The sequence below is a fragment of the Hyla sarda genome, chromosome 3, assembly GCF_029499605.1.
Source record: "Hyla sarda isolate aHylSar1 chromosome 3, aHylSar1.hap1, whole genome shotgun sequence".
NCBI lineage: Eukaryota > Metazoa > Chordata > Amphibia > Anura > Hylidae > Hyla > Hyla sarda.
This window is the reverse complement of record NC_079191.1, coordinates 139,367,437-139,379,635: the sequence shown is the minus strand read 5'-3', so window position 1 is coordinate 139,379,635 and position 12,199 is coordinate 139,367,437. Positions and strand designations below refer to the sequence as shown.

The 12,199-nt window shown below is 41.4% G+C and overlaps 1 protein-coding gene across 2 annotated transcripts in view; it reads left to right on the top strand.

The window, feature by feature from the left end:
- The window catches only part of WDR49 (WD repeat domain 49), a 117,938-nt gene that overhangs the window by 84,526 nt on the left and 21,213 nt on the right, over window positions 1-12,199 (top strand). For both annotated transcript variants that reach the window (XM_056565094.1, XM_056565093.1), the window contains 2 exons: window positions 2,260-2,447; window positions 7,943-8,140. In XM_056565094.1, coding sequence (XP_056421069.1) covers window positions 2,260-2,447; window positions 7,943-8,140 — 386 coding nt within the window. The remainder of the gene's footprint in view (window positions 1-2,259; window positions 2,448-7,942; window positions 8,141-12,199) is intronic.

The window sequence follows — 12,199 nt, the reverse complement described above, 5'->3', positions numbered from 1 at the left end:
CCGCACTGGTCAGCTTTCTCTGTCACCAGATTGATAGCCTTTCTAAAAATATTTCCATTGCCCTGCATTGTAATTTTACATTCTGGTGCAACTAATACCCTACTCTCACACCCCTAATTTTCTAGCCATAGCAGCAGTGGTCCATGCAGCTCTATGAAGTATTTTCTGGCGTTTTCACTTTGGATAACCTTAGCTGTCTCTTTGCCTAACATAGGGTAATCCACTGGATCAGATGGAAGCTGGAGCCAGTGATTTTTATTTTTATTTATTTATTTATTTTTTACTAGCATTGCAAGGGGCAGTAATTTTGCTCAAAGGATATGGATTTTATTAATTCCTTTTCTGTTTGCTTAGTTTCTCTCCTACAGCCTTTATGTATACTCTGAAAGTTCTGTTTTCTCCTGTACTATAACACGGCCTATATGATTCTCCCTGCAGACTGCCTTGTATCTGACCTTCTCTTTATCTACAGCCTATGAGGTTTCTCTCCCTTATGTCCATATTTAGAGCTGATAGATAACCCCCTTTCTAAGGGCCCTATTACGTCACTCGAAGCTTAAAAGAGAACTACAGAATATAAAAATTGTCCTCCATACTGCCGGCAGTAAAAAAATAAAGATGTACATACCTTCCTCCGTTCCCCCGGGGCCTCCGGTAACCTGCTCCGGTCTCCGCCGTGATCCTCTTCCTGGTTGCTGGTGGTCGGTGAGTCATACTGCACTCAGCCAATCACTAGCCGCAGCGAAGTCCGACTTGGCCGGCGATAGGCTGAGCGGCAGTGTGAGAACGCTTCAGGACACAAAATTCTTCACTCCATCAGCACCTGCTGCCGGGGCCAAAAACGTCACACTGCCGCTCAGCCTATCGCCAGCCGAGCCGGGACTTCACTGCAGCCGGTGATTGGCTAAGCACAGTATGACTCGCCGACCACCAGCAACCAGGAAGAGGATCGCGCCGGAGACGGTTACCAGAGGCCCCGGGGGAAAGGAGGAAGGTATGTACATCTTTTTTTTTTTTACTGCCGGCAGTATGGGGGACAATTTTTATATTCTGGAGTTCTCCTTTAATGTAAATGAGCACCAATGTTGTAGATGGGCTGTTGTCCACAGAGCCTATTACACGGCTCGAGAGCTGGATAGGCGACACACATGACTGTGCCAGTGTTCGTTCTCACAGCCCTTTGCAGCAATCAGCCGTCGGCCATACATCCCTTATTACACTTGGAAATTTTTGACCAATGCCCCAAGATTTTGTTACGGGTCTAATTGATCCAATCAGCTGACAAATGAGCCTTTAATTGTTTGTAGGCTGGCTGCTGGCTCTATTACACAGAGAGCACCAAACACAAAGAGCAGAAAGTCCATCTGACTGACTTTTGAGTAGAAGCTAAATAGTAAGAAATTTCTAATAAAGACTAGTTAGAAAGATGTTTTATTTTGCATTCAGGTAACAAATCAGCAGTAAAGAAAAAAAAAAAAAAAGAAAAGAAAATAAAAACTGCAGAGGTGTCAACTAGAGATGAGTGAATTTACAGTATTTTGATTTGTCATGAACTTCTTGGCTCGACGTTTGCTGACTTTAGCCTGCATAAATTAGTTCAGCTTTCAGGTGCTCTGGTGGGCTGGAGACTCTCTCCTAGGACTGTATCCACCTTTTCCAGCCTACCGGAGCACCTGAAAGCTGAACTCATTTATGCAGGCTAAAGTCAGCAACTGCCGAGCCGAGAAGTTTGTGACGAATCGAATTATTGTAAGTTCGCTCATCTCTAGTGTCAACTTTAATAAGTTGTAGTCTTATGTAGTTTAAACGCTTCACTTTTATGAGGAGATGATCATAGGTATCCATAGTTTGATTTGATGACCCACTGCCATGGCTGTTGAAAAAAGTAGTTTCCAAATTAAAACTGACTTTGAATTTAGTGGGGATTATAATTTGATCCTACTAGTCCTGATCAAAACAAAAGTATAACTTTTTAAACTTTTTAAATTCCTGTTGCGTGTAGGCCATTACATTATTTTTGTTTTTATGTCACCCACTGTGGAAATTAATAGATAACATTTTTGGACTTTTAGTTGCAGATGTGCTTTTTCGTGGCATTATTCAGTTCATAGCAAATGTTAGGGTTCTGTGAGACTCAAATATATGGTCTGGTCCAGCCCACTAAAAAGCACAGAGCATATTACAGCGTAATGCTTTAGGGAATACAGTAATCTCTGCTTCAATCTGTATATACATACATTACTATTATCTCCTTTTCAGGTGGTGCCAACCTGGTGTCTTGCGGAGGATCTGGCTATGTCAGGTTTTGGAATATATTTAGAAACCAGTTAATGGGAGAGTTTCAAGCTCATGAACGTGCAAATTTCATAGTTATGACCATCGACACCACAAACAATTACCTTATTACTGGAGATCTTGATGGGTGGATCAAAGTTTGGGACATACAGGTAATATAAAAAAAAACTTTTATGAACTGACTACTTCATCTAACCCTAGGAAATGATTGAGTCTTTCTAAAAAAGTTACTTTAAATAACTATTACAGTATGTCGGTATCAAAGAGCAGTGTCATTACAAAACCAGGCATGAATAGACTTTTGGGTAGACATATGGTTATTCCAAATGGCCTAATAGAGTTGTCAACATTTTTCAAATGGAAAATCAAACACTTGCGTTTACTTTTTTTATTTTATTTTTTATTTAACCCCTTCATGACCCAGCCCATTTTCACCTTCAGGACCTGGGCATTTTTTGAAAATCTGACCACTGTCACTTTAAATATTAATAACTCTGGGATGCTTTTAGTTATCATTCTGATTCCGAGACTGTTTTTTCATGACATATTCTACTTTATGTTATTGGTAAAATTTCACTGATATTTGCATCCTTTCTTGGTAAAAAATCTAAAAATGTCATGAAAAATTTGAAAATTTTGCATTTTTCTAACTTTGAAAGTCTCTGCTTGAAAGGAAAATGGATATTCCAAATAAATGACATATTGATTCACATATAAAATATGTCTACTTTATGTTTGCATCAAAAAATTGACAAGTTTTTACTTTTGGAAGACACCAGAGGGCTTCAAAGTTCTGCAGCAATTTTCCAATTTTTCTCAAGATTTTCAAAATCGTACTTTTTCAGGGCCCAGTTCAGGTTGGAAGTGGATTTTAAGGGTCTTCATATTAGAAATACCCCATAAATGACCCCATTATAAAAACTGCACCCCCCAAAGTATTCAAAATGACATTCAGTAAGTGTTTTAACCCTTTAGGTGTTTCACAGGAATAGCAGCATAGTGAAGGAGAATATTCTAAATCTTCATTTTTTACACTCGCATGTTCTTGTAGACGCAATTTTTGAATTTTTACAAGGGGTAAAAGGAGAGAAATCACCCTAAAATTTGTAACCCAATTTCTCTCTAGTAAGGAAATACCTCATATGTGTATGTCAAGTGTTCGGCGGGCGCAGTAGAGGGCTCAGAAGGGAAGGAGCGACAATGGGATTTTGGAGAGTGAGTTTTTCTGAAAGGGTTTTTGGGGGGCATGTCCCATTTAGGAAGCCCCTATGGTGCCAGAACAGTGGACCCCCCCCACATGTGACCCCATTTTGCAAACTACACCCCTCTTGGAATTTAATAAGCGGTGCAGTGAGCATTTACACCCCACTGGCGTTTGACAGATATTTGAAACAGTGGACTGTGCAAATGAAAATTTTTGTTTTTCATTTTCACAGACCACTGTTCCAAAAATCTGTCATACGCCAGTGGGGTGTAAATTCTCACTGCACCCCTTATTACATTCCGTGAGGGGTGTAGTTTCCAAAATGGGGTCACATATGGATATTTATTGTTTTGCGTTTGTCAGAACTGCTGTAACAATCAGCCACCCCTGTGCAAATCACCTCAAATGTACATGGCGCACTCTCCCTTCTGGGCCTTTTTGTGCGCCCCCAGAGCACTTTGCGCCCACATATGGGGTATCTCCGTACTCGGGAGAAATTGCATTACAAATTTAGAGGGTCTTTTTTCCCTTTTACCTCTTGTGAAAATGAAAAGTATAGGGCAACACCAGCATGTCAGTGTAAAAAATTTATTTTTTTACACTAACATGCTGGTGTAGACCCCAATTTCACCTTTTCATAAGGGGTTAAAGAAGAAAAAGCCCCCCAAAATTTGTAAGGCAATTTCTCCCGAGTACGGCGATACCCCATATGTGTCCCAAAACTGTTGCCCTGAAATACGACAGGGCTCCAAAGTGTGAGAGCGCCATGTGCATTTGAGGTCTAAATTAGGGATTTGCATAGGGGTGGACATAGGGGTATTCTATGCCAATGATTCCCAAACAGGGTGCCTCCAGCTGTTGCAAAACTCCAAGCATGCCTGGACAGTCAATGGTTGTCCGGCAATACTGGGAGTTGTTATTTTGCAACAGCTGGAGGCTCCGTTTTGGAAACGTACCAGCGTACCAGACGTTTTTCATTTTTTGGGGGGAGGGGGGCTGTGTAGGGGTATGTGTATATGTAGTGTTTTTTCTTTTTATTTTAGGTTAGTGTTAGTGTAGTGTAGTGTTTTTAGGGTACAGTCACATGGGCAGAGGTTCACAGCAAGTCTGCCGCTGGAAGTTTGAGCTGCAGCGCAAAATTTGCGCCATCTCAAACTTGCAGCACTCACTGTAAACCTCCGCCCATGTGAGTGTACTCTGTACATTCACATTGGGGGGAGGGGGCAAACATCCAGCTGTTGCAAACTCCGAGCATGCCCTTTGGCTGTCCGTGCATGCTGGGAGTTGTAGTTTTGCAACAGCTGGAGGCACACTGGTTTGGAAACACTAAGTTAAGTAATAAACTTTCAAGTGTTTTGCAACCAAACTTAGTGTTTCCAAACCAGTGTGCCTCCAGCTGTTGCAAAACTACATCTCCCAGCATGCATGGTCTGTCAGTGCATGCTGGGAGTTATAGTTTTGCAACAATTGCAACAGCTGGAGGCACCGAGGTAGGAAACGGACAATGTTTCCCAACTAGTGTGCCTCCAGTTGTTGCAAAACTACAACTCCCAGCATGCCCAGACTGCCCAGGCATGCTGGAAGTTGTAGTTCAGCAATATCTGAAGGATCAGATGTTGCCAAACTACAACTTCCAGCATGCTTGGGCAGTCTGGGCATGCTGGGAGTTGTAGTTTTGCAACATCTGGAGGTCCACATTTTGGAGACCACTGTATAATGGTCTCCAATCTGTGCTCTTCCAGATGTTAGAGAACTACAACTCCCAGCATGCCTGGACAGACTGAGCATGCTGAGATTTGTAGTTTTGCAACATCTGGAAGAGCACAGATTGGAGACCATTATACAGTGGTCTCCAAACTGTGGACCTCCAGATGTTGCAAAACTGCAACTCCCAGCATGCCCAGAAAGCCAAAGACTGTCTGGGCATGCTGGGAGTTGCAGTTTGCAGCGATCTCACTGCTGTCAATGAAGATGCTGCCCTCCTGCTGGAAACTCACCGCCGGGACGCAGCGCCGCCGGGACCGCCTGGAGGACGTCGCTCGCGCCAGGACCGCTCGGGACACCGCATGGCCGGGTAAGTGATGCCGGGGGACGGGTCAGGGACACCTAGCAGAGTGGTGTGTGTCCCGATCCCCGTGATAAGGACTCACACACCGCGCTGCTAAGTATTCTGATAGCGAAACGCTGCTATCAGCTAGTCAGATTTGACTAGCTGATAGCAGCGATCGCTGGGGGGTGGGGTGGGGGATGAAACCCCCCGTGGTCGCATGGTAAGATGGCTGGCTATCAGTGATAGCCAACATCTTACCGGGCGCTGCGGGGTGCCGCGAGTAGCGGCAAAAATGTTCATGACGTACCTGTATGTCATGGGTCGGGAACACCTTGCCACCCATGACGTACAGGTATGTCATAGGTCGGGAAGGGGTTAAAGGGGTACGCTGGTGGAAATTATTATTATTTTTCAAATCAACTGGTGCCAGAAAGATAGACAGATTTGTAAATGACTTCTATTAAAAAATCTATACCTTTCCATTACTTTTTAGCAGCTGTATACTACAGAGGAAATTATTTTCAAATTTATTTTTTTGTCTTGTCCACAGTGCTCTCTGTTGGCACCTCTGTCCGTGTCAGGAACTGTCCAGAGCAGCACAGGTTTGCAATGGGGATTATCTCCTGCTCTGGACAGTTCCTGATACGGGCATCAGGTGTCACCAGAGAGCACTGTGGACAAGACAAAAAAGAAATTCAAAAAGAAAAGTATTTCCTCTGTAGTATACAGCACCTGATAAGTACTGGAAGGGTAAAGATTTTTAAGTAGAAGTAATATACAAATCTGTATAACTTTCTTGCACCACTTTATTTAAAAAAAAATGTTTTCCAATGTCCCTAAAATCTTTAACTTAAAATTACCTATTTTTTATTCTGCACTTTAAGATTGTTTTGTGACTTATTTGCTGCATTTAGTTTCACATCACGTCCCTTGTAATCTTGTAGAACCTATTGTACTAAATTTCTTTAATCTCTTCTGTAATGTGTTTGGGGTCTGAAGGGTGATGAAGCGTTTGTTACATTGACTGATGTTTTATTTTCTAATGTTGGCTGACCTTGTAAGTCAGTGAAATGTTCTGGGAAAACAGAAATAAAAAAACTCAGCCATGATGTACATGTCCTTTCCATAGCGCTTTCCAGGCCTATGTTTAGTTTGCAAGCTTTTGTAAGCACAGTGGGGAATATTTTATGAAAACTGGTACAAAGGTGAAATAAAGTTGCCTTCAGAAAAAAACGATCAGATGAACCTTGCTTTCAATTTGCTAGTTAGAATGTTACCGGTTCATCCATTCCTTGACAGAAATGTTGCATAAAATATTCCTGCGAGGCATTCTATTTTCCTTTGTTTCAGAAAAGTAATTTTTTTTCTGACATGCCACATGCAGAAATATTAAACTAAATTATAAAAGTAATTTTCTATATGACACATAATATGTTGAGTTGTTACATTTTTAAAAGGGAAATCCTTATTTGCATCCAGCTCAGGCTTGCCCTCCATAATAAAGTCTTGGGGGAGGGAGAGGTTCATGACTACTAATATTACCACTATGCACACTTGCTGCAGTACGGCATTTTTCAAAAACATGACCTTAAAAAGTGACCCCCCCCTTTACATCCTTCTAGGAGCTGTCTAGTGAGACCTCCAGCAACCAGCTGTAGTCTTTTGGGAAACATAGCAGCAAGGGTTAATATTCTGTGAATCATCACGGAAAATAAAACATTTGGCTATGTGCTATGTGAAAATTATAGAAATATAGATAAGCTGTAAATAAAGGAGTACCTTGCATTGAATGTTAAGGCCATCATTTTCCTGACTATGTAACAAGATATAAAAAATAATAATAATAATAATAATTATACAATGTATATAATGCCAACTAGGGCTTTTCTAGTTCTAAGACGGCTCTTTACAGCTCAAAAGGCAACCCAAAATACTGCATGTGAAAACAGCCTTCCTCGCTTACTATGGGGATTATGTGGGTCCAGAATTGGGAATTCAGATTATTACAGTGTTTCTGACATTTAATAAAAAAAAAAAGAAAAACTTTTGACACAAAGACATATCAAAGTTTAATTCATTCCAGGCTAAGACATCTATTGATCCTTAGAACAAGTGAGGAGAAGCGCAAAGCTATGCACTTCACTCCCCTGCTTCCTATGATCTCCATCCATTTTCACATGACAGGCTCCATAGACTTATATTGGTATCTGTCCTAGTGCTAACGGATATAGAATGCTGTGAGTCGAGGAGTGAAACACTCTTCTCTACTCGCTCTAATAATTGGTCAGGGTCTCAGCACATCTCTATGACAAGTCAACAATTTGTTTTTTTATTCCCTTATATAGCAGTTAATGTTAGGTTTGCATTCAATCTTCGTGTTTCTTGTGCCTTAGGAGTACTGTATTGATAACAGTGAAAAGAAGACTTTGGAGCTTCCGCCATTGGTTACATCATTCCAGCCGCACAGCGACTGCATCACACACCTGGAGACATGCACACATAATCAATGTCTCCTCATCATTTCTGCATCTGCAGATTGCAGCCTATGTGTCAGCGATGTGTATGGGAATCAAGTAGGAACATTTGGACAGGTAAAGACTTTTATGAAAATATGAAATAAAGTACCTCATTCTTAATAGAAAAGTCATTCTAAAATGATCTGTCTGTATAATGGCAGCAGACCACAGGATAAAAAGATAAATGTATATTTAAAAAAGTCATCTTATCAGTAGTACTACAAAATATAAAAACTTTTACATAAAGACAGTGCCTCTTTAATAGAGATGTTAATCTGATGTCCAGAGGGGAATGAAAGCAGGTTTCCCTCTGGTCCAGAGCTTCCTTGACATATTGATGAGCAGATTAACCATTCTAAGAAGTCTTGGCTTCCACTCCATTCCCATATCGTATATATTGATAGTTAATCCACTGTCATTATAATCTATTAGTCTATTACCGAGGGGATCAAAAGCCCCCTAGGAGTCCCTAGGAGCCCTGAGATGCTATATGCGCTAGTTATAAAATAGCATACACATTGACAACAATGCAGACCTAGTCATACCCCTGAACTGTGGGCATTTGGATGCTTTTATACCAGTATATACCAGTGTATCAAATTTCACACAAAAATATATCTATGCTAATTTCATGATTTGTTGTTTCTCTACCTTAACCCCTTAAGGACCAGGGGTTTTTCCGTTTTTGCATTTTCGTTTTTTGCTCCTTTAAAAAATCATAACTCTTTCAATTTTGCACCTAAAAATCCATATGATTGCTTATTTTTTGTGCCACCTTATTCTACTTTGTAATGACGTCAGTCATTTTGCCCAAAAATCTACGGTAAAATGGAAAAAAAAATCATTGTGAGACAAAATTTAAAAAAAAAAACGCCGTCTTGTAAATTTTGGGGGCTTCCGTTTCTACGTAGTACATTTTTCGGTAAAAATGACACCTTATCTTTATTCTGTAGGTCCATACGGTTAAAATGATACCCTACTTGTATAGGTTTGATTTTGTCGCACTTCTGGAAAAAATCATAACTTCATGCAGGAAAATTTATACGTTTAAAATTGTCATTTCTGACCCCTATAACTTTTTAATTTTTCCGCGTATGGGGCGGTATGAGGGCTCATTTTTTGCGCCGTGATCTGAAGTTTTTAACGGTACCATTTTTGCATTGATAGGACTTATTGATCGGTTTTTATTCATTTTTTCATGATATAAAAAGTGACCAAAAATGCACTATTTTGGACTTTGGAATTTTTTTGCGCGCACGCCATTGACCGTGCGGTTTAATTAATTATATATTTTTAGAATTCGGACATTTCCGCACGCGGCGATACCATATATGTTTATTTTTATTTTTATTTACACTGTGTTTTTTTTTTTATGGGAAAAGGGGGGTGATTCAAACTTTTAATAGGGAAGGGGTTAAATGATCTTTATTCACTTTTTTTTACACTTTTTTTTGCAGTGTTATAGCCCCCATAGGGACCTATAACACTGCACACACTGATCTTTCACATTCTCATAAGAAACCAGTGATCAATGATTCTGCCGCTTGACTGCTCATGCCTGGATCTCAGGCACTGAGCAGTCATTCGGCGATCGGACAGCGAGGAGGCAGGTAGGGACCCTCCTGCTGTCCTGTAAGCTGTTCGGGATGCCGCAATTTCACCCACTGAGCTAACCAGCACACTTTCACTTTCGACGCAGCGTTCAACTTTAAATGCCGCATCTAAAGGGTTAATAGCGCGCGGCACAGCGATCAATGCCGCACGCTATTAACCACGGGTCCCGGCCATTGTTAGAGGCCGGGCCCGACCCGCTATGACACGGGGCCACGCCGTGGCCCCGCGTTATAGATTGGGAGCGGACACATGACGTTCCAGTACGTCATGTGTCCTTAAGGCTAGTTTTTCTTTTTTTTTTTTTTGTAAAAAAACGCTACGGCCAGATGTTAGCTGCAAGTCAATAGGGGACTGCAAAATGCCATATCCACTTGTCATTTTTCAGTTTGTCGTTTTTTTTTTTTTTTTTATCCTTTTGGTGTTTTTCTGCTATTTTGGGCTCCTTGGCAGTTTTTCAAAAACGACCTCTTGTTGAGACTTTGGCATTTTTTCGGGAAAATCTTGGCGTTTTCCTTCCATAGAAGTCTATGGGAGTGGAAAACCCCCAAGAAAAATGCCATGTGTGTTTTAACTTTGCCATTTTTGTAGGCGTTTTTTATTCTTTTTTGGACTTTAGCGATCCAAAAAAGTGATGGAGATACCTTTTTTATAAAAATTTCGTAGGGTACCATAAAAAAATGTATAAAAAAGATACAGTAGTGATGGAAAAAATTGTATTTAACAAAATTTATCTTTTTTATAACAAAATTTTTATACATTTTTAAAGAGGGATCAATTTATGTGGGTGCGTAGGGCACTAAAAATGTAACCGACAATAATAAAAATGTAGTATGTGTGTGTTTTTCACTTTTTTTTAAACATTTTTTAGGGAATATTATTACTCCCAGCATGGAACACACTGTTCCATGATGGGAGTAGTAGTACCTGTACTCATTGACAGATCGCCCTAAGTCCGTTGCGATCCTCCTGTATAATGTATAGATGCGGCCGGCTGCTCTTCTATGGTCCCCTGCACTGACATACATATACACCTATTCATATTTCCCGAAGAGAGGTGTGATTGGCCAGATGGTTCCAGCCAATCACAACTATTAATGCAGGTACTACAGCTCCAAGCATGGAGCAGAATGTGCTCCATGTTGGGAGAAGTAGTACCTGCAGTAAGGGACAGATCACAGCTGATGTCACTCCTCCTGACACCTGTTGTGATCCTCCTGATGTGAATTTCTGGACTCAGCTGTGCCCACGGCTACAGAGCATGGAGAACAGCTGATGCTGAGCAGTAGATATACATCGTATACCTACTGTCCAGCAAGAACTTACAGTGAGCCTGCAATGTGTATACAGTATACACATTGCTGGCTCACTTAACCCCTTGCTGAGCTTTGCGCTATGCACCAGCCCAGCAGGGAAAACTGCTGGACAGTGTGGGTTAACCCTTTGGGCAATATAACCCTATGCATTTTTTTAATAAATAAATAAAAAAACTCATAGGGTTCCCCGTATTTTTATTCTCAGCCAGATACCAACCAAGCAGCAACAGCCTGACGTTACCAGGGTGGCTGAGGACCATTGTTACTGGCCCTCCCCAGCCTAAATAACGCCAGCCTGTTACTGCCTAGGCCCTGGAGCACCATTTTTGATGCTCCGGGCCTGTTGGTACCGGCTCTTCCCGGCACCCCTGTGGCGGTGGGTACCAGAGTAATAATTGGGGGTTAAGCAAGCTGTTTTTGGGGCTAACGCTAAGCCCCGGCTTAGTAATGGATTGCGTCTATTAGACAGCTTCCACTACTAAGCCTGAAAATTCAATAAAAAAAAAAAAAAAAAAAAGACGAAACATTGGAAAAAATTTTTTATTTAAAAAAATACTCCCCCACAGCCCTCGTTAAAAATCCAGTTAATCCGCAGTAGTCCTCCGAATCCGCTGCAATCGGATCTGAAACGAGAAGAAAAAAACCCCACAAAAAATAAGTTTGAACATTTTTGGCACTCTCTGCTGGGGAAAGCACCCATAATGCAATGTCTTCCCAAACAGAGAGCCTACAATTGTTGAAAAACTACAACTCCCAGCATGCCCAGACAGGCTTCGTCTGTCTGGGCATGCTGGGAGTTTTAGTTAGCAACAGCTGGAGTCTCCCTGTCTGGGTAGACACTGCCAGAAGGGTCTGTTCACATTATACAAAACGTACAATGTGAACATAGCCTCATACTTACTAGCCTGGCTCTCGTCTGTAGCTCCGCCCCCTAATGGCATCATCACTAGCAGCGGAGCTACACGGACACGGCCGGGACAGGAGCAAGGGAGGTGAGCGGATGTTGGCTTCTGTATACACTATATACCGCTATCTATAGATAGCTGTATATACTGCATACTGCCCAAAGGTGATATAAGAGCAGGCAGTCCTGTCAGTCTGGTGACAGGATTCCCGGCTCCTGTATAGTATATACGGGTACACTATGCTCCCCTGTATACTATACAGCCGGGGGAGGTAAATAGTGGTGCTATACATCACTCCTCAT